At 37.1% G+C, this 23,909-nt stretch overlaps 1 protein-coding gene across 1 annotated transcript in view; it reads right to left on the bottom strand.

Annotated features, from left to right (window-relative positions):
- Positions 1-23,909, bottom strand: part of TG (thyroglobulin) — a 153,282-nt gene that overhangs the window by 92,680 nt on the left and 36,693 nt on the right. Inside the window, 13 exon segments of the mRNA XM_068672691.1 lie at positions 537-616; positions 1,155-1,266; positions 2,267-2,443; positions 3,671-3,808; positions 5,845-5,925; positions 6,666-6,731; positions 7,262-7,423; positions 9,130-9,327; positions 10,575-10,683; positions 11,322-11,437; positions 12,968-13,090; positions 17,201-17,371; positions 19,258-19,407. Coding sequence (XP_068528792.1) covers positions 537-616; positions 1,155-1,266; positions 2,267-2,443; positions 3,671-3,808; positions 5,845-5,925; positions 6,666-6,731; positions 7,262-7,423; positions 9,130-9,327; positions 10,575-10,683; positions 11,322-11,437; positions 12,968-13,090; positions 17,201-17,371; positions 19,258-19,407 — 1,683 coding nt within the window.

Below are 23,909 nucleotides of genomic sequence, written 5' to 3'. Positions count from 1 at the left end.
GCAAATTGCAACCCTCCCCAACCACTCTTCCTCACACAGAGAAACAAAATTTGGAAGCAGAAAAGTTCGGAAATATAAGAAAACCAAAAGTCTAAGCTCCCCAAAGTGCCCATGGACACCGTGTGCTTAACCTGCATTTAAACTCAGAGATATTTAGGTTTCTTATTGAGCTATCTTAGGCCTTAAAAAGAAATAATGAAACAACAGAAAATTTCACTAAAAGAAGTTGACCAGTATATTGGGAGAGGTGCTGATAAATAAGAAATAGCAGTTTCCTACGGTTTTATCAATTTGAGCATCATGCTTTTGGAACTGCCCCCTCTTAAGGACTCATTTTCCTAGTAATTTCTGCTATGGTGAATGTGTCATTGGGCTGAACTTCTAAGGAACAGTTGAGATCACTAAAAAATATGTTAGAAAGGGTTGGGTAAGATCTGCAAGGGTTTTTAAAGTTGCAGCTCATAGGAAAAGGATGGTAAAGTTTGTAATACTGAAGATTTTAAATATTTATTACAGTAATAATAGTGAATAAATACCTGACAACTGGGAGTCATTAAAAAAGCCAAATCCTGTGCAACAGGGGTCAGCATCACACCAACGCTCACACTCAAAAAAACTGGGAATAGAAAAACATTATTACTTTTTGTATCATTAATAATTTTTCTCTGTCCCAGAGAAGGGGAGATAGGATATTGCATAGGGGAGAAACACCAAGAACCTGTAGAGATGCTCTGCATGATAAGACTGCCTCATGTTTCTTCATACTGCATAGACACTTCCACGGATTTCCATTTTTTAGATGAAATTACATTCAATTAGTATACATCTACCAGACTACATCTAATAATTTACATGAATATTTTGATAACTGCCCTAAAAGTATCAGCATAAATTTATTTTCTTCTAAGAGATTTAACTGGCCAAGCAGCAATTTACGAGAAGTACTAAATCACACAAATATAATTCATAATTACACACCTTATTACTTATACCTCAATTATAAATTTCCTTTAAATCATGCCACTTTTTTTTGTTAATTATTCTCACATAATGCTGTTTTTGGAACATCTGATCCTATTCATCTGCATCCCATTGCCTTGGTATTTCAGGCATCATTAAAATGCAGTAAAAGAAAAGAAATAGTCATGTCATACCCATCTGAAACTGCTTTTCTGCTCATGTCGGTCTTATTCCTCACTGAGATCCCCATTACTTTCTGGAATGGTACACGTGTGTAGAAGCTCTTCACAGAACTTTTCAGAGTGACTGGACAAGAAAAGAAAACCAAAATCAGGAAAAAATCACCTTTTCTTTCTAATTTATGTATACTGGTCAAGTAATGACATGGTAAGTATAAACAGTAAACATTGGATAGTTAAGCCTAAAGATGAACAAAATTCCAAGTGAAGTCTCTAAAACTTGAGCAAAGTACTCTGCCAAGGAAAGACTTCTAACTAAGGACTTCAGTTTTGGATCTGTATTGGCATTAATACATTGTTTTGGTACAAAAACTGGATCACAGCTCCAGATGGGAAGAGTCTAAGGTGTATGCTCATGTATTATTTAACCTGTGCTGTACTTTAGGCTCCCCCAAAAGGCACTGTTTAATTACCGAATTCAGTGGATCTCTACTTTTTTTTTTTTTTTCCAGCAAATGCATAGCTTCCTGAACAGTGATAACAGGTTTATTTGTGTCAGTTTCCTCATGTGAGCTATATAAGAAAACTGCTGAAGTTCCCACACATTCTAAGAGTGGAGGTTAGAATCCTTGTCTATAACACTGGATTTCTTTTTTTTTAATAAAAAATAAAAATATACACTCAACAAGAATACATTTAGATAAATATACTTGCTGTATTGCTTAACTACCATGGAAATTTTGATGGTAGAAAATGGAATTTTTTCATCCCTATCACTGTCTGGTTTTACCCACATTATAAAAACACCTAATACCTGAGACACAGATTATTTGAGCTACACTTGTCCTCTCTCAACTGGGAATATCCAAGGCAGAGAATTAAACTTGTAGTTAACATCACTGAAGTGAAATCACCAGCACTTTGAAGAAGACACCACTCAAAGAATTGCTAAATGCAGAAATGAAAAGTCACACCAGAACACCCTGGCCTTCACTTGCAACATCATTTCCCAGCACTAATTTATACATTCAGACTCTTTTTTTTCTTTCCCCTCAGAGTCAAGAGTCAAAATACCAGCTTGCATTGCCAAGGTTACAGCACACATACATACAAATCCCATAACCTACTTATTTTTCGGTACAATGCCTGTGGTTGCCAGGGTAGGACGGTACGACAGTTTTCCGGTATTTGATCAATGCTGCCATCACAAATTTGTGCTGCTGGATACAAGGTACACACAAAGTATGTGTCTGCCGCATTCTGAAGATCTGCCATTTGACAAAATTCATCTTCTTGTGCACAACCTAGGAGGCAAAGTCACTAAACTTTAGACACACTAGGGTTTCCTTCCTCTCTCTTCAGTGTACTTAATGCTACCAATCAGCAAACAACTAAAAGTGAAAATTTCAATATTATTCTATTAAAGTGCAGGAGAAATGGGAACAGATTCTGTTTCTAGTTACAATGAAGAGCAAATTTACTTGGAGAGCACAGAAAAGGAGCTATACCACAGCTGATTGGAAAGATATGTTCTTCAGCTGTGACAAGCATTAGTTCAGTCTATTGGTATCACTGACACTGTGACTTGAAGATCTGTATTTTTTTTTCTTTTTAGTAAATTTGACATACAAACTGTATCATCAAGAAAATCTCTGTATCACTTGTTGATCTCTTACTTTAAAGAATAAAAAGGACAATAAAGTTATTTATTTTCTAAAATGTTGTATGAGTTGTTTGCAAACAATTCCTGAAATGTTCGTACATAACAAAAATAAATATAACTTTTCCAGAATTGACTGTTCAATGCATTTGTTTGCAAAAATTTGCATTGAAATTTGCTCCAAGGTAATAAGGTGCTTTCAGAAAACAGAGTAGACAAACCCATTTCTTAATTGCTGTGGCAATGACTTCTGTAAGCATGTGTGTCAATGATTAATTTTAGACAGGCATATCTCTACTGACTTCTTACAGTGATCTTTGTGCACTGTATAGTGCTCTCACTTCTGCCTTCCTGGTAATCAGAGCTAGAAATTCTTCTCCATTTATCATGGCAAAATATATATCATTAACCCCAAAACATCTGTATTTTTCCACTAGTTGGAAAATTATATTTCAAGAATAGAAAAGTATTGCCTATGCTGCCTCATCTTCTACTACTCTTTCCCATAACATATTTATAGAATATTAATAATTATTATAGAATCTATTACAGATTCATAGAACCATAAAGATTGGAAAAAGACCTTCAAGATCACCTAGTCCAACCATGAATGATGGGTACCCTTTCTGCCACAGTGGATGATAATCATGAGGTGGTCCCAATAGCAAATTCAAACAAGCTGACTTCCACAAACATTTTGTGGTTTTCCCCTGAAAAATATCTAAGTCTAGAGTTTATTATTATAATTATTATATTAGAATTATTATAATTACTATTATTAGAATTATTATAATACCAGTAAGGAGATAATCAGCTGAAATCTTTCTATAGAATACTATCCTACAGAATAACTATCTGCAAGATATCTTACGTGTGAGACACCAAAGCACCGCTTCCTCTGCTGAGTACTTCTGTCTGAAAACCCAGTACTGCTGGTAAGGAATGGAATAGTTTGGGTTGCTTCGTATCTGGCTGTTGTCCATTAGGTAGAAAAGATCCTTTGTAGAATCTGAGATTCAAACAAAAAAACAGCTCAAGCCCACAAAAATAAACTGAGTTATGGTCTGGAATAAATTAAATTTATTTACATATAAAATTTTGTCTTTCTTTCAAGTAAAGCAGCTGCAACCATTTTGTAATGACAACATCACCAAAGGTTTCAACATTTGGTGGAATAGTCCAACCACAATTACTGATGTCTGTGTAGGCAATGCTTCCTTGTCAAACTGCACCGAACAACATAGCATTGCCAGAATAGTTCCACCACCAAAAATAAATAAATAAATAAATAAATAAATAGAAATCACAGCTCCTAGAAATAAGGTGGCTCTACTCTGTCATGCAACACATCCGTCTAACAATGAAGTATGGTTTCTCAGAAGACGTTTATAATATCTTGATCAATCTAGTGTTATTTATCCAAAATGCAGCAGTTTTCTTAGTTTCCTTATATTTCCTTGGGAAGCTATTACACCTCTCAGTTACAAGTTTTCTTAACAAGCTTAATATCTATTTCAGGTATTTAATTGTATTTCTCCTCATTTATGTTCCCACTGACGATATTAAATAACTCATTTGTCTTCTGCCTGTGATCTTTAAACATGTATACACTGCTCTGCATCTCTTCTGCTCTCTCTGAAACAATCACAGGTAGTTCAGGCTGTTGTAAAATTAATCCTTTTAAATAAGGGTCCTACAACAATATTCAGAGATATGGACACTCTTCACTGATCTCTTGCAGATTTCTTCACAAACACCTTTCTATTTATGAAATGTCATCAGCAGGTCTCATCACCAGGTATTTTCTGGTACTCCAGCATTGTAAGAGTTTCTTGCTGTTTAACCGTAGGTGAAATTGAAACAGCCAGACAAAAACGAATATAGAAAATCAGACACACAACTGCAGCTGAAATACTGAAGGATGTACTGACATGCTGTAAGTGCACAATCATTTTGCATTTCTATCAGAAAACAGAAAAGAGACATTACCATTTGCTCTAAGCACAATCACCAAGTAATTAAACATTCCGTAGCCATTTTCCTAAATGTATCCATAACTTTTCTGAGAAGGTGATTTATAAGTCTCGTTACCTTTCAAAGTTCAACTTCAACCTTCAGTTTCCCTTAAAACTATTTTTGTCATGACTAAGCTTAAAGCATGGAGAAAGAAGATGCATACCTTGCATAACCTCAAGTTTTAATGATATCATCAGCCACAGCAAGAAAAAGGAGAGCCCTGAGGGCTCTGCTCATGCCTTGGCAGGTAAGTGCAAAAGAATTTCACCTACTGTATTAAGTGCAGTTATTTCTCATGTTGAAGTCTAGACTTTAAAAATACCTCTGATTGTATAGGAATGCCACTAGTTAAACAGACATTTTTGTTTACCTTCCATTCAAATTACAGGTGTATTTTCCATTCAAATTTACCTTCAATTCAAATTACAAAATAATCAATTCACTTTGTGCTATGATTTTACGTGTAATAAGCCATATGCTCAGGCATCCATCAAGGCTGAAGGCCCAGAGGAATGCTATTAAAATAATACAAATTATTTTGTACATACAAATCACTTAGTATAACCATGAGCAGACCCTGGAATAACAGAGTCTCTAGCTTTGAAGAAAGACTTGTGATTGCAATTTTGTCCTCACTTCCTCTAAGTGTCACATTTACAGTCATATCACCAACAGCAGTAGATATGCCCGTGTACCCAGGCTAAGGATTTGATCCCTGGATTTATGCCTTTTTTTTCCTTGTCCAAATAATATTTCCCATGTCTTTACAGTTAATGAATCTAAGAAGATTTTAATTCTTTCTCATTTCTGGCCTGTGAAAGTAGAAAACCAGAAAGACAGGAGGTCCTTGCAGGAGGCACACTTTTCAAACATCATTCCCCAAAAACGTATCAGATTTTCTACCTAAAAGAAGTACTTTGTACTTAAATACCTACATCATTACAGTACATATATGACAATAAATTACATTCTTTGGTTAAATTCTGCACCTCCGTCTGCTATCTTCTCTATCTGTCCTTACTATAATACCTGATAATGTTAGATCATTCTCTGTCTTCAAAGGAGTAGCATCACACACAGAGGTTTTAGGCCGAGTGACCATATCGGAGCCTGAAATGCAACAGGAATTAAAGAACACAATAATTCAGTTCACCTTTCTTCCACAAGACAAGCCCATCCTTGGTTCCCTAACTTTATCAAACATTTTAGAGTAAAGCGTTCCACTTAGGTAAACTCCTTACGTAGTTTCTCCAACCAATGAATCATAAATGAATAACAGCATCTGCTTGTAACTCTATAGGCAGAACTTAACCTAAAATACCCTGTTTGGAGGATAAAAGCAAACGCCATACCCACAATCACTATGCATCAGCATTCAGATGCTGTGTGTGTTTCTAGAGCATTAGCCCAAATAATTTGTGCAGGTCCTGCTATGTATGCTGTGACATTCATAAAGTAAATTTACAAAAACAAAAACAAAAACACATACATAGTAATCATGTTAACAAAGGTAATCTGTACAGTTACTTGTGAAGGTCCAAATTATTGTGGTACCTTGGACACTTGGAGGTCAAAGGCGAGTGTTTCCATAATGTCATTTTTCACAGGCATTAAAAGCAATAAAACATATCCTCAGACAGAGGAATTTACCTAAATTTCATGAAAGCTACAGTAGTAGAATTACTCTAGATTACACCCACTCCTACTGGAAAAGATTTCCAAGTAGTGTTTCATTTTGGACAGTACAAAATAAAGCAAGACACTTCCAGTTTAAACAAGTGGTATTCATAGAACAGACAGCTACTACTGCCATTATAAGCTTTTGTAACAAGCCCTGTGAGATAACTCACCTCTCCACAGATAAACTTGTTGAAAAGTGGTAAAATTTCTCTCTTCCTCTTCTGCCAGTTTAGAAGCTAATAAAGAAAAAAAAATGTGTCTTAGAACAGTTGTTAAATAGGTAGCACTGAATTGCTCAGAAATTACATTAAAAACATACCACTAGACTACATTTCACCTTATTTACAGTGCAAGGCCCTAAGAAGGATGCAGTTGTCTGCATGCTAATCTGAGTCATGGGAACCAAGGCTTTATCTTGTTTTCTATCATTGCTTTTTGTGTGCAACATTGGGCATATCTCTTTCCATCTTTGCTCCACGGTTTATGTTTCTCTAAGATAATGTACTTGAATCTGCCTAAGTTAAATACTGGAAGTGTTACAGAGTAGAAGCAACACATTCTTGACTTTCCTTAATATTGCCACAGAGAAGTGTAAGAGGTCCTTCTAACAATGCACCTTATTAGGGAAGTCTTATACTCTTATGGTTGTACAGGCATGGATTTACTTGAGAAAAAAAGCACTGAAGTACAAGAGCAGGCTGGTGGAACAGGAAGACTCAGCAAAACAATTAAATGAAATGTAAATTGAGTAAATTCATTGACATACTTCCACTAAACACTTGCCCTCCCAGGGTGAAGGAAAACATCATCTCTTTTTTGTCATAGGTCATGCCTTTGCACATCCCTTCTCCAACAGGCGTTGGATTCCAGCTATTTTCATTGCAGATCAGCACATCTGGGGAGCTCATCAAACTACACAAAATGGTACCTAGGTTCAGAGGAAGAGAGAATTGTGTCACTGTCTTAACACTGTGCATCTACACAGAAATTTTCATCCAAGCATCCCGATACTTTCTCTAAATGCCAATTGAACCTGCATCACTGAGAGCTACTCATTAATATTGACAACTGAAAACTGAAAATCAAAACCATACTTTTAATTTGGCATTCAAAGGTTAGCTATTCATACCTAAAACTAACATTTATAGCCTGTGTTCCATATAGTTCAAGCACGTACTATTATCACATAATAAAATATTACTATTATCTGATAATACCTAACAGGGTTGTCAGCACTTTGAAGCACCACAGAGACATGCTCAATCCTTTGGCAGTCTTACAATCTTGGACTCTGAACCAAGAAAGTTCTTCATTAGTATCTTTGTACTGGGATGTTTTCCTGGTTTGGTGCCTGAATTCAATCAGTACAGCCTGAGTATCCCCCAGCATCGCAGCACAAGTCAGGAGGACCAACGCATTCAGAGATGAGGTTTTCTGGTTATGATCTGTCTGTCACCATAACATCTAGACAATACTCAACCCTTGCTTTGTTCTTCCTGACACAGCTTATAATGCAGTATTGTTGGGTTTTATTTTTTTTATCAGCTGGGTACTTGAGATATTGAATTTTTGTGCTTTTTGTTGTTGCTGTTCGTTGTTTATGAAATGCTACTTCAACTAATGCATTCACCTGTATTATTGATCCAACTCTATAACATTTATCTTTCCACACCTCATTCTATGCTCACAAGAAGGGACGCTACAAGAATTTGATGGTAACTGTATAGAAGAACATAACATTACAAGATCAGATAGAATATTTTGACTTAAACAAATATGAGATGTCAAAATGGAAAACATTTTCCTGAAAATAAATCCATGATTAGCTGCCACACAGAACTAAAAGAAGTACTTGCCACATAGCAGCCAGTAGCAGATGTTTGGGTTTGTAAGAGCCCATCTAAAAACTTGAAAAAATTAGAATGTCACCTTGAGACAATTAGAACTTCACCTTTTCTACAACAAATGCCCCTCCAGTAGGAAAGCTGTATGATCTAGAAAAGAAGCTACAAAAAGTAGGCACTGAAATTAAGTGCTTAAATCTGCTGGCAGAAATCTGGGCTCTGCCTAGGTCCCATCTCTGCCAGACTCTGTCCATGCAACTCCCACTTGCTCTGTATCTTAACTAGACACATTGATTTAGGACATTATAGCTTTTCTGCATACAGTAACTTGACATAATGCTCTGTTTAGCATCCTATTTTCCTGCTGTAAAAGGGAAGCTGATTTACATTTACACTACAAGCACCTTGTAGGCACCATATTAATTCTCCCACCAGCTGAAAGGCACTAACTCTCAGCAACAACGCTGTATGAAGTAAGGAGAGAGGCCTTTTCAAAATGATTTATCTCATCTGAATACAGATGCCTAAAGCAGGTCAAAAGAATTATCATTTCAAAATGTCCATTTCTCTCCAAGAGCAGCTTGCTACTTCAGGACTTTATCTGTACTGCTCCAGGCCAAGTCCTGAGCATTACTCAAATCTGCCAACAACAACAAAAACGTGATGCACAGGCATGTGTGGAGCATCCAAAAATGAGCTCTACCCAGTGTTGGTTGATTGTTTTTTAACCTACTTGTTTGTGTTGGTTTTCTATTGCAGAATTTTTAATTTTGTAGTGTTTAGACAATACCTCCTTCAAGTGCAATCTGACTCAAGATGAAGCCATCACAGCAAGAGTCCCTGCTGCAAGTCTGCCGGCAGAAGAGCTGAGCGTCCGTCAGAGATGTGCTGGCTGCTGAGAGCGCCATGGACTGATACACACCAGAAAGCACGTTCTGAAAACTAGTTCTTTCGAAGGTTTTGAGTCCAGATGAGTTGAATTCTTGTGCTGCATAGACAGAAGAGGAAAGAAATGTTCAAAAGAGCTCAGGAAGATCCGATGGTTTCAGATTGCCTGCTGACTGGAGTTGGTTCAAGGTTTTATAATAAAAGCTCTGCCTTAAAAATCCTGTTCTGTACTTTGAGTTTCAAATGCAAGATAACATTACCAAACAGTTTGATGCAATTACAGTTGTGAAGCTAGCCAGAATATATTGCCATTGAGAAATTGTACCAGAAAAGCTCTCCTAAATTCCTAAATCAATGTACCAAAGAACACTGGCAATACTCCAATTTCAAGCATTATATTAATAACTCCCAGGTGTAAATGAAACAGACTTATCTGGGTAAAAAGGTAGACTGGTGTTTCACCAGTAGACATAAATCTGCAATTAAGGCTTCTGCTGAAAAGTCACATATATAAGAGGACAACTCATTTTATCCTGAACTTAACTAGCAATATCAACAGAAACATAAAGACCTAGTATCAATAGATTATGTTGATTATAACAAGCTCAGAGGACTTGTCTTGTTTCGGGTGACACTTAGCTCTCTACTCATACTAATAAATGACAACTCAGAGATCTGGATAGCAGTAAGAAGAAACCAGTGACAGCAGAGAGTTCTGACTCAATCCCTACCACATCCTGCATTCAGTTGTTTTGTTTCAATTTTAGCATGAAGCTCAAAGCTGGACAAAGATGAGATTGGATATACAAAGATATCAATCACACATATATGAAAAAAACATGCATTGTCACTTTGATTATTTCAGATGAATCACTGAGATTTTACTGGAAAGCAGGGTGTATTAGGCTGGTGTATTAGTAAGACAATTTATAATAAAAATGAATGTAAATCGTTATTGATATACAAGCTGGTCAGTAATAATGCCTTACATAGTTAAGAAAATGTTCAGTAAATAATACATATATAATTAGTGCAGATGATTTATACAATACAAATAATTAGTACAATGATTTATAATAGAATAACATATTGGATGTTCAACTTTTTGTGGGACTCTCTGCTGAAAAGCCATCAAATCAACTTTCAAAAACTACATGCCTTATTTCTAGGGACCAAGCCATGAAGGAAAGATTTACTGAGTTTTTCTGGCTACCACTTAGTGTTAAGCTTTGAACAGAATGATGTCATCTTGAACAAAGATGTTCCTCCATGCCATCATGATTCTACACAGAACTACAAGCCTTGGCACAGCAGTCTAACATCAGATCACCGATTTGCATCTGGTACCTTTCTTCAAATAAACTGTCACTGCATCTCCTTCTGGATTTCTGATATAAAGCATGCAGCTGAGACGACCAACACGAGTGGCAGCAGGGTTCCCCAAAACACCTTGCACCTGGGACAAAACAGACATGCACAATAAATGCAACAGGACCCATTTCCTCTACCAAAACACATTTTTCTTAGTTGTAAACAGAAGGAGGAATTAGCACACAGAGTTTATAACCACCACAGCTTGCTGTGGCCCAGTGTGGATGCTTTTCAGTCTGTAAAACTAAAACCTCAGCTGATCTTCAGTACCACTTCGCTGTGTTTAGATAGTAGTGAGTACAAAGCTGTTAAAGTGATGAAGAGCATATGACTTAAACCCTTGACAAGTGGAAAGGTCTGAGAAATGATGACTGCCTCAGGTGACCTGGATTACTGACCTGGATATTACTGACCTGGATACTTCTAGTTTTGACTATTCAGATAAAATCCATTTTAAGTTACCCTGACTTCCAGACTGTGGGTGCTCAGCAGGTTTTAAGAACTGTTTGGTGTTTCATGCAAACACTGAGGCATTCAGATGCCACTTTAAGGAACGTATAGGTGTAGCTTATTTATAAACTTTCAGAAATCTATTACTGCCACAACGAATAACAATGTACTCGTAGTCAGGTAATGCTCTGCCTTTCTTCTATGATGTCTTCCAATTATATTGAACTTATAGTACTGTAACAAACACAGATATTTAAATATCATCATTTTTACCAATCCAGAGGTGGTACAATTGAAGTTGACTTCAGAGGCGCTGTATAATTCACACACAGCTTCAGAACCAGCAGGGGTTACAGTCACGAAACTGCATGCTTCTTCCTTCTCACAGTCTGAAAAGCAAGAAATAAACCTTAAGTTTCCTGGCATTTCATCTTTATAATTTCTGTGCCGAATTCCTCTGTTTAGTGCATTTTACCCAATTTTTCATACCTCTATCAGATGGCAAGCACGTGAATATCATTAGCCAGATGAACCTTAGCTTTTAATTATTTTAGTATAGATTAGATTTTTAAGTTATATGCTGCAAAAACTTTTTTGGGCATTCTTCACCTGCTGATACAAACAGCTGAGTCAAGTCTAACCACCTATCCAAACACTTAATGTCTGCTGGATAATTTTGCCTGAAGAGGGCAGGGAAGACTCATACAAAACACTTAACATATATGCTCAAGACAGTAACTGCAAGGCAAAGAGGTTGTGATCAATATTGGCGTGATAGGAAGGAGGGAAACACTGAATTCTGAAATCATGCTGACAAGTGTAAGGGACCAAGCTGCCATCCCTTTCTATGGTTAGGACTGGTTGAAGATCCTTCTGGCCATACACTTATCGCCCCAACACCACTAATGCGCTCCCGAAGCTCTGCTCCTAAAACAGGAGGCAAAACTGTTTCCTTTATCTATGAAATAAAGATGTTACCTTTAGTATAAACTCCCTAAGTTCATGCCTGGAGTGCCTTGTTCACTGGCTTGCTTTTAAGGGTGTCCAGTTTCAAAGGAAGATGCAAAAAAACTTACACTAACTAACTAGGAAATGATCTGGTGGATGAAAATCATTCTAGTAACACACACAAGGCTTTACAAATACACCTCTTGGTGTGAAAGATGACTGCTGGAACTAGACCAAGGCATGTTATACAAAGCCAGTGACTATCAAATATCTGTGGTATTTGCCCAGGCCACCTGTAGTATTACAGCCAGGGTGTTTTTATTTCGAATGCAATACCTCTGCCTCTCTTGACAGGTCTGAAGCACTAGGAGACACAAGGCAAGGCACCCTGACAGCAGTGCACTGATTCCCTGTAGTTTTAGATGAGAGTTTGAAAGACTAAATTTTGAATTAATATAAACCAATAATATGATGTGTCCAAATGCAATACAGTACGTACACTGTAAGAATTGACAGAGGAATACTTTTGCACTGCTTACTATATCCTTCTGATGAAAGCAAGGGTGATTGCTCCTTTTTTATATGCCAATCAGTTAATTTGGAAAGAAGCAAAGATCTTGGTTTTCACATGTGCTGAACACCTAATCCTTTTTTGTCTGCACATCTGGAAAATCTGATCAATGTTTCCTGGTCTGAATCTTGGCTCTCATCCATATCGTAAACTTGATTTAAACTCAGATGACTTGCCTAAAGTGGTACATAAAGTCAGAAGACTTCTTTTAGAAGAAAGAGCAACCTCTTGACTGAACCAAGGTTAGCAAAAGTTGTAAATACTCTGCAGTGAATTTGCACTGAACTGCAAGAGACATAGTTCATCTAGGAACATAATAATAAGTCCATCATACAAAAGGATTATAATTTTCTTTGGGGGTTTCTGTTTTTGGTACCAATTTTCTGAGAGTTTTCCTCACCTGAAATGCATTGAAAAGCTGGACCTGGCAGGTCTCTCCTGAGTGACTGAGGCTGAAGAATTTGAACATCTTCTGACCCATACAGAAGTTTGGAAGCAGGAACTCTCTCAAATTTTCTGAGCACTAGAAGAAAAAAAAATATCCATGATGCAGAGATATAAAGAGAATTTACCTAGAAATGAAAATTCAAGTGTTTTATACGGAAAGGTCTTTGCTCATAAAATGATGTACCCAAACTCCAAAGATAACACAGGAAGCAGTAGGACTGAGGATATAATTTCTATTCTGCAAAAACAATATCACAAGATCTTTCAAAACCTGTTAGCCAGAAGTGGCCTGGGAGTTTATATTCAAGTGAGACTTCTCAGCCAACAGCAGACGCATTATCTCCCATCTCCTATTACTTGTTCATGGCACAGATCCAACTACTGAGTCAACAGGGGAACCAATTTTCTGCAAATCAGTCACTGAAATAAGAGACAGATCTGACAGAACTTGCCTAGAAAGGAAATCTAGCTTATTATTCGTGTAGAGGAGCACAACATCAGTGTTCTCCCCTAACTTTAAGCTCAGGGATGCGTCCCAGGTAATATAACCAGCATGCTCCTTTTTGACTCCCTCACTGAACATTTAACTCTGGACTGTCACTTGACTTTACTCTCTCTGACTTGGATCCACTGCACATGAGTGTAAAGAAGTCCAACAAGAAACACTTCACAAACTGGGAAAAGCTCATGAGGTCTAGTGATGCGAAATCCAAAGGTCATCAAATGGGGCAAGGTATCTAATTTAAGCTCCAGAAGGGCTTTGTCTGTGCCCTCAAGAAGATTACAGCCTAGTGAAGGGACACAGAGTAGCATCACCACCATCCTGCTCAGATTTATATTACCTGTATTAGCAATGTTTTTTGGTACAGTGTGTCCTCCAGCTGAAAAATTAATACCTTTCCAATGTGCACAATATACGAAGGAGAAGGGAACAATGTGGTGACTTAGCTTTAACCCTGTATTGCTACTTAGCTTCAACCCTGTATTGTCCAGGCTTCTGTTCAAAATGTCCCAAAATCATGAAGTCATAGAATCATCTAAGTCAGAACAGATCTTCAAGATCATCAACTCCAACCATCAACCTTACCTACCAAGTCCTACCACAAAACCATTTCCCTAAGTGCCACGTCCACATGTCTCTTAAATACCGTCAGGGGTGGGGACACCACCACTTCCCTGGCAGCCCAACCTAAATGTCCCCTGCTGCAACTTGAGACATTTTGCTCACATCCCACCGCTCGTCACTTCAGAAAAGGGACCAACATCCTCCTTACTCAAACTCCTTTCAGGTAATAGTAGAAAAGGATGGTGTCTTCCCTTCAGTCTCCTTTTCTCCAGACTAATCAAATCAATGCAGACCTCTGGCTCATTGCAATTAACACCTGGGCTAGACCTTAAAGAGATAAGAATCAGGAGTTTCTGATCTCAGCCTACTGGAGATGTCTGCTGGAGGCTCAGACCTTCACTTCCCTGACCACATGGGTGCAGAGACTCAGCCATAGGATCCCAGGCCTTTCTCCTTGATGTGTCCGGATAAACCGCAAAATAAAAGTCAGGGATAAGTTCTTAGAACAATCATTTGTACTCCTACAGCTAAACAGTCAGACTAAATCAGAAGCAAATGTCCACAGTTGTCAGGGCTGAGTCAGCAGGTGCTTTTGATAAAACCATCATTTCTGCTCAGAAAGAACATGAGGGCAAGCCAAACACAAAAAGTTCTTGCACTCCAGCTTAGCTGGGGAGAGGGGTGAATGATTGTATAAACAATCATTCTTCCTACGAATACAAAAGACCAAAATATAAGTAATAGTATTATTTTGCATTAAACTGAGTTTCTTCTACCTCTGCAACCTTCAGTGATGTCCAGTTGAGAACAGAATTCACATATTTTCATAAAACTGAAAAGCCGTATTTTTGTGCTGTTCACTGCCCTCATTTCTAATGAAAAATTGCGAACATTTTAAATGCTTTTCTTCTGCTTTTTGGTTTGTTTTTAAATCCCAATACTCCATCATCCTATCCCTCCATTTTCCCTCTTTCAATAATATGGGAGAAAAGTAGAGAGGAGATAGAATGTGTAAGTAAACATTAAGCTGAAAACACTGCTAAACTGAACGGTTTCCTTTTTTTTTTTTTGATTCTTTAATTTTTTGTCTTAACAGAAAATAAGAGGAAACAAGAAATGTGCTCATAAAGCTATTTTATCAAAAATACATAGCTGTTTGATGAAAAATATTCTACCAGCTTGCATTTTCACAAACTTGTTACTTGACATTGCCCTCTTCCCAACAGGCATATAAGTACTCATTTCACAAGCTCAGTGTGTGGCAGAAATTCTCCTTCATCTCACACATCACTAGAGAGTAAAGCTCTAGATCCCATCCCTGCTATTGCAACAAAGGTTAAGTGTGGCTTAAAATATAACAAGAACGAGAACAAGAATGAACACGTGCTGTTAAGGCTTATTACTGTGCATTGATAAAAGGAAATTCTTTCTCCCACTGCAGCCTTGAAAAAACAAAGAATAGTCAGATTATTTACTGACCCATCCCAATTGCCAACCTCCTGTCAAAGCAAGATCAGCCTTCAGACCCTTCTGTCTTGTAGCATCCTGAATTCATTTAAGGGAAATAGAAGAGACGGGAAAGTAAACTTAGAAATAATTGGTTTCAATTTAAATAGTGCTTTCTGGGAATGCAGAAGGAAAAAAAATGAAATTAAATCAGCCTTTCAATTACCATAAAACAGGATTTCTTCGGAGTTTGTTGTATTTTTATGTGTTTTTTTTTTTTTAACTCTAAAATTGTCAAGGCTTACAACATTATCTATCTATTTTTAATGATCTCTTCTATTATGATCCATCAAAATAAGCACAGAAATCTGCAAACACTCCTTCCTGGACCAAGTCAGAAATGCTCATGCAGAATTGCTCAAGGTAAGTAACAGCTGCTTAATTCTTCTGTCGATGAGCCCTCTGCCCAGAGAAACATCCCAATTACCCAGTGACAAAGCACTACAGGCTAACACTTCACGTTCATACCTACAATCAGTTTCCAAGTATACTTGGAGAAAAAATAGCTAGTTTTACTGAAAATAGTTTTGCAACCTCTTTACGAACAAGGGCTTTCATTTCACACTCCTTCCATTGATCACACTTGTCTGATTCAGAGCACACCATGACATCAGTTTCTAAAATGAATATTTCATAGAATTTGATACCAATTGTATAATGAGTAATAAAACCTTCTGGAAGGGTAATTTTTGGGCAAGGCAAAAGCTTTGGGGCTGAGAAGCATAATTAGACCTTACTGCGGGCAGTCTGGGGATTATTTGATAGATGACTTCTGTGATAGATCGCTAATGTATGCTTACATGTACTATACCCAGCTTGCTGAAGCACTTACTTTGTATCACTCTTTCTTTGGACTTTCAACAAATTGTTCTCTACCTTGACTTTGTGCCAACTGTTCTATTTCATTTTGTCTGAAGCCCAGTTCCACTGTTCCAAAGGCTCCCCCAGAAGTACTGAAGTAGTAAGGAAATGCTTTTAAGCAATTTCTAAGAATATTGTGGTTGGTTGTGTTTGGTTTTTTTTGTAATTGTTTTTGTTTACATATATATATATATATATATTTACTTTGAGGGATTTTTCGCTGTTGTTGTTTTGTTTTCTACATTATTTATCTTTGGGAACTAGCACTTCACAATTGTCTTCAAGCAGAAGTAAGTTCTCTCAGTTTACAAGGATATGTTCACCAAATCAGATACCATACAGTAGGAGCCCAGACGGTGACATTATGCCACAGCTATGAGGTCATTGTAAAACAGTCTGTTTCACAGGAACACACTGACGAGTGATAATTTTACAAGGAAATTCATCATTCTGCTTCTTTCCCATTAGCCCACTCATTATTCTTGTTGGGTTTCCAAGCAGAGAGCAGGAGAGCAGCAAATGCTGAAAGCTGCCAGCCATCTGAGAGCACAAGAAAACTGTCTCTCTTCCCTTACAGGAAACAACTTCCATAGTGCAGTCAAGAAAAACAAAAGTAAGGAGGAATGTGGCTTAAGGCAGAGGCCACAATTGTGGGAAAGTAAGCTGGCAAGCCAGCTGTGGAGCATTGAGTCTTTTCATAAGCAGATTTCGCTTATGATGGATGACAACATATCCAAGTATTCTGGCACTTACATAGGCACTGGTAGTCTGTAAGGAGATCATCTGTTTCAGTCCATTCCAGTGCTGTTCCAAGGTCATCAACACAGAAGGATTTCTTACTGTCAGGGTCTTGCTGGGAAGGTTTGTACTGGCCTTCTTCATCACACTGCAAACCCTGCTTGTTGCCTTGACAGTAAGTGATACCTGTTATGAGTAAACAGGGAAAAAGAAGGAAGCCTGATGACGCTGTCACTGGATTTCAGTGTACCAATAGGACAAAAAGCTCTAAGTACAGCAGAGACTTCACTGAAAATTAATTTTCATAGTATTTCATGCTTTGAAACATGCTAATTTCACTTCCTTATTGTTACTGTAATTTGCATGCCAAGCATTTTTAGTATTTTCTGCCATGGAACCAATCTGCCTTGTTCTAAGAACAGAAAAAAAAAAAAGAAAGAAAAAAGTAAAAAAAAAGTAAAACAAAGTAATGCACAGAAGAAACTATATTTTCATATCGGTTTGTTTAGTGCCTGTTGTAATGGATTCCTGAAATGTAATGAAGAACAGCACAAGAGCCATCACATCCATTTATCTACTAATAAAAATAAAAATAAAAAAATCTCTCTTTCAGTGGAAAGTATTGTCCTCACTCTATATTCTTAGAAAAAGAAAGAATTAAGCACTTTGATTTTAATTAGCAGCATCTTCCCAACCACTTTTCAACATAGTTTATGATTTAGAAACTTTTAGTTACCAGGTATCTGGTCTTTGTAGGTAAAGAAACCTGTAAATTTGAGCAACATCAAAGGCAGCAGCAGAAAATCCCAGGTGGACTAAATCTGGCAGGCTTAGTTTACCAGTTTCATGCCCTGCATGTTATTTGGAGATGCTACTGGAGCAAGGGTGGATTATCTGTGTACAAAGCAACCACCAGAGACCAGAGACCAGAGTCTGACTTATCAAAACGTGCCAGCATCAGCATTATTTCACTTCAATATATTGAGCTAAGAGCTAAGGTAGTTTAGGAAACACTTCTCATGCAGCTCAGGCATTCTTACCACAGAGGCATAATCTCTGGGAGAAAAATAGGGTAATAAGCAGAAAGGGAAACACACCTGTTCTCCAGTCTTCCTGTGCTATGTTTGCAAGTCAATATTTTATTTATTTATTTATTTATTTTTAATCTGACTGTTAATTCAGTAAACTCTTCAGGTTTTGCATGAAAACAGCAAAGAAAGAAGTAGAGAAGAAACCTAATGTGTACTATATAGCCCTTTGCAAAGGGCTGAGACTCAGCACACAGGTAAGATGAATACTGGGCAGGGGCTTGGCTTTCTCCAGACACTTGCAGTAAAGAAAACTACACCTAAGGAGTAAACTATAAAGCACCTGAGACCAATACCTACACTAGGAACACAGATATGCAAGTGAAAACTGACTACACAGCCCGATGTCTTCTTTAGGCAAAAACTAATTCATGTCAGGGTGCATTAACATAAATCTGTATTTTTATGTCACCCAAGAGAATGAATGGATTGAAATAAAACAAAGCAGTTCCGGTAGTCACCCATATAACCATGAAACTCATTCTTACTACTTACTTTTTATTTTTATCCATGAGCTTAACAAGTAATATTCTTTATGGAACTGCATCCAAAAGTAAGTAACTTAAAATAAATACACCGACTTTAGTGAACATATCAACAGTTGCTCCAAGAAGTATTTATACTAAAATAGGGTCTTGAAAAAGCTGGACAAAACTTCTTTAGTCTTCATGAAAATGCCAATAAATGAACTATACGAGATGTTTCTCACTGACTGAATACCCAGATATAATTCTTCAGGACAATGAACACATTTTAAGGAACCACAACATCCTGGATGAGATTGACCACTCATTTCTCATGCATTTTGTGTCAAAACACCAGACAGTTTGTTCTGTCCTTGAAAAATGTCTTCAAATGTATGCAGAAGGGATCATATTCATATAATATTTTTTTTATTATTTTTTTTTAAATTTACAGATGAAAAATCCATTATTTATTTGAAGGCAGGATACAGAGAACAAGGACAAAATTAGCTCAACTTACATTGATCAGTGCTGAATGCCCCATAAGAGCTGGTAGTTTTACCCATTGGACACTTGATACAAGAGGAACGTCCTGTCTGGTACTGGTAGTAACCAAGAGGGCAGGGAATGCATTCACCATTCTGGAAATGACTGCCTGAAGGACAAACAACTGCAAAGAGAAGAACATCATTATTCTTTTGGAATTCAATCACTTCAGGCTTTTGCACACCCCTGTGTGCAAACACCATGTGTATATCAGGCTGCTGGTCTTGCCAAGACTTCAAGCTTTCAATATCTGTATTTCTAAGTGGGATAATACAGGTAAACAATCCTTAAACATTTATTAAACTCACTGATGACTGGAATATGGCTGAATACTGTCAAATCCATTTGTAATAAGATAACACGCTTTGTGGATGGGTCATGAAAGAAAACAAAGGAACCCAAGCTACAAATAGAGTAACTTCTAGAAACACTACAGACAGAAACAGAAAGACTCCAATGAGCATGAATTCCCAGAACATCATACATAAACTCACGGCATGGTAACACTTTCATTCAGAATGCCTGGAAATGAAATTTTTCGTAAGTGCTTCCAAGCTAAATAATAATGGCTGGATTAAAAGCCACTAGTTGTGCACATGACAACTCAAATACAAAACAAAAAGATATTCTTAGACTGAAAATACAATTATTCTGAAAATATAATTTTCAGAACAAATCAGAAATAATATTTCCAGATGACTTGTTACATATCGCAGAAAAAACCTCTTCGTCTTCTGGAAGGTCATGCAATACTGTCTTTCTATCCAGATCATTCAGATGATCATTAAAGCAGAAGACAGACACGGTTGCAGGACAATACCTTTAGTTGTTATTTCACAGCTGTTTTCCAGACACAGATTTCCTTCAAAACACTATCAAATGTATATTTTGGAACTTTGACAATGTACAAAACTTCATGTTTGTTCTTGCCCTACGTCTTGACAGCAGTTTAAGCTTGTCTTAGAGAGAAACCATAATGGAAAATTGGCCGTCTCCACTACAACCCATATGATGAATTGCTGCTCTGGCCAGCACACTGGAATGTAAATTAATATAACTTAGTGGAGCACCTAATTTTAATGGACTAAAAATAGATCTAGGATAAAAATGATCATATCTTCTTTCACCTGCTCTAAACGGTCCAATGGGAAAGTCTAGGATGAGGCTACAGAGAGACTGAAATTTTCCTCCCAGATAGATATCAAGGCAATTGCTCTAAGTATAAAACATCTAAAATCCATTACAAAACCAAGAAAGAAAAAAATAAAAAATAAATAAAAAAAAAAACAGAGACAGGATTCCCATGCATATTACCTAATACCCAAGCGTGTCTGATACATTTTAAAGACATTTTCCAACCCATGGAAGAAAGATCATAAGCATTGCAAATGAACAGCAGTACAAGAAATTAAAATGAAATGAGTAATACATGCCTAAATTGAAGGCAAACTACAAAGGATGAGAGACACTAATTAAGCAATTGAAGTTTTAAAAGGAGGAAATCAAGTGTTTCAAAGCACCCTCCTCTTTTTGTAGTTACAATCATGATGCAAATATAATAGCTGTATCTCCTATCCTCTGTCCTTTTCCTTAATGAAGTAAAATTGCCTTTTGTGCCTTTTGTTTCACACATTAAGTTAACAAAAGGACACAAAGAATAGCAAAAAATATGCAGGGAACCATGTTTTCTAGAATCTGTAACTCTTGAAGGCATGTGTCACATCAGCTATACATTACACTCAACACAAGTATGGGTAGATTAAGTTTGGCTCTGGAAGTCAGACAAACCATCAAGCTCAACTCTTTCAGGCTTTCATTTGCTTTAACCAGGTAAGAAACTGGAGGATAGCCACTAGGCAAAATCTCAGAGCTAACAACCAGATCCATACTTAATTTTCCTAAAATAACAAGGGGGAAAAGGAATAAAATTAGAATAATACAATAAAATTAATAACATTTAAATTAAATATAAATATATATATTAAAAATAAAAATCTCCAAAAATAAATCCCTGGATGCTGCACGTGAGCATCACACTAAGCATGCTAAGAAAGTGTTGCAACTGGTCATTACCTAATGCTTGCACTACTCTTTCCTCCCATCAGATACTGGAAACTTTTGGAATATCACATTATTGATTCAAATAATTACTAATGAAGTCTTGAGCTGCCAGTGTGACTATAAATCTAGCATTGTATTTGGTTTGGGTTATGTTCTGCTCAAAGCACTCCTGATAGAATTTACCCAGACTTCCAAATCATAAAAGAAACAAGCATAAAAAATATAGTAAAACAAAGGTAACTCACAAGCAGCCTTCAGGTTTTCCTCGTGAACTAAACAGGGGGAGAGAGGAGGAAAAGAAGAGAAACAGACCAAGACAGGATAGAAGACCCGATTATGTACACATTTACACATACAGAATGCATACAATAAAACTAAACCAAACAAAAAACCTGCATCACAGAGGAACCAGAAGCAGAATTCTTAAATGCCATGTTTAGATTAAAAACCATGGTCCTACAACATAAAACAGCATTCAGCAGTATGTCCATCATGGCATCTTTGAATAGGAAATCTCTGCCAAAATGTGAAGCAGGAACATCCTCCTTTCCACTTTCCTATGTCTGTTTTACTGAGTGCCTTCCTCTAAAGCTAGCTGATGCAAATGTCTATGAACTAACAAACAAGGCAAATTAATGCACTGCTTCCTAGAGGCCTCTATCCCTGGCAGGAAATATTTGGCACAAAGATCCAGTTCACTGCAAGTTCTTTTGCCCTGAGTGATGGATTCTGCTTACTAAATAACGATGCCTTAAATTAGTACAACAGTACATCTTGGTAAGTAACTAAAAGTTGTTACATGTTCTCAGTAGGAGTTAATATTTTTCTGCATGGTGTGTATAAATAACCAAAATCTGAAGTGTTTCAGACCATGGAGATGAGCTGAAACTGCAGACAACTTACACTGAACGGTCTGACTTGAAAAGAGCAGCAGTTCAGAACTGATTCATGGGCAAGGACTTTGAAGCCCTTGCCTTAAAAGCATATGTTCAAAGCTGAAGGAAAGAAAAAAAGATATACCAACAAAATCTCCTGTCCAGTTTTCAATCTTTGCCTGCCCAGAAAGATGCACCTGATAAAAGGCAAAGCAGCTCATCATTTAACCTGGTTAGACTCCCGCCTCTAAATTCAGGTGTTACCAAATTAAGCACAGCACACACCAACCTTCATATCTGCTACTGTTTTTCTCTTCTAGCAAATTCACATTAGTTAGAAATTACATCATTACATCATTTAATGCAAATCCACAAAATTCAGACATTTGGATGTATGGGAAGATGATTTAACCACTCCACAGAATTACTCATTCTCCTATCAATGGACCTAGAAGGCACCTCAGAAATCGTACAGCTAAACCCACGACAGGTACCATACTTATTCTCCTGAGGGAAAGAGGAAAAGCAGAGAGGCTGAGCACAGACATGTTCTTAGACTAGGGGGCTTCCATCTCAGCATCTTTTGTCAGGATTCAAGTCACATAATATTTCAAAAAGCAAAGAAGCAAGTTTGCCAATATCCCTGCTGTTAGCAAGGTAAGACCTTCAGTGCTTCACTGCACTATTACTTTTTGTATTTCTTTTCTTCTCCTTTTTAACATATAAGAATCAAGAGTGATGACTTGTTTGGGAATTAAAAAAAAAATAAAAAACAAAAAACAAAAAACTTGTTCTTATTCCAGCTACCAAATTAGAGTCATAAGGTACTATTATTTCATTTTTAATAATGTTAAACAGAACAATATGATGGCAAAACCAAGGGAAGGTATTCTCAGTGGTATTTTCTTTAGGAATAAATAACACTGTCACTTTTTTTTATGCTGTTCTCTCTGAGATCATTCCTACAAGGTAATAATAAAAATGACAGCTGAAGAAAGGTGCCACTGAGCTTTGAAAATAAGATCTCCTACATGATGGTTCTCCTCTGTAACCCTTTCCTCCAACAGGAGCCTTCAAAGACTTTTTGGTGGAAACCAGACAGCATGCAGTGGCTTATGCACAAAGCGGTAATTTCACTTTGGGTACATCAGCATTTCAGCCACAATAATTGTACTGGAGTTTGAAAACGTATGAGTTGTTTTTATGCCCGCTTTCTGTTAACTGCATTGATATGTACATGAATGTAGTTGCAAGATCCACAAACATATATAAGCTCAAGCTGAGTTTCCCTAAATTGCTGCTAGCACTTAACCCAGTTGCTTTTAAGTTTACAGAAATATTTTTAAGCCAGAGAATAGGTCTTTCCTCTTTTCATTATTATTCAGATCCTTTGATGGCAGCAGTTGAAAATCATCTATTTTTTCTCTTGCAATCAGCTGAGCATCAGAATGCTCTCCTAACTTAAGAGAACCACTGTACCAAGCAAAGAGCTAAATTCTTTTCAGGTGCTTTGAGTTTTCCTTAGGATCTCTCTAACCGATTAGTGTTGAAGGTTTACCTATCTGAAAATATTCCTTTTTGGGGAAAACTTACTCCATACTTGTTGCTCTGATACGTAGAACTGGCTCTTCTATTCCCCAAAATCTCAAAATGACATCAGAAAGGCACAGAATCACTCATTGGCTCATTG

Source organism: Anas acuta, chromosome 2, assembly GCF_963932015.1.
Source record: "Anas acuta chromosome 2, bAnaAcu1.1, whole genome shotgun sequence".
NCBI classification, from domain to species: Eukaryota; Metazoa; Chordata; class Aves; order Anseriformes; family Anatidae; genus Anas; species Anas acuta.
Note: the sequence above shows the minus strand (reverse complement) of the source record. Positions and strands in the feature narration are given on the sequence as shown.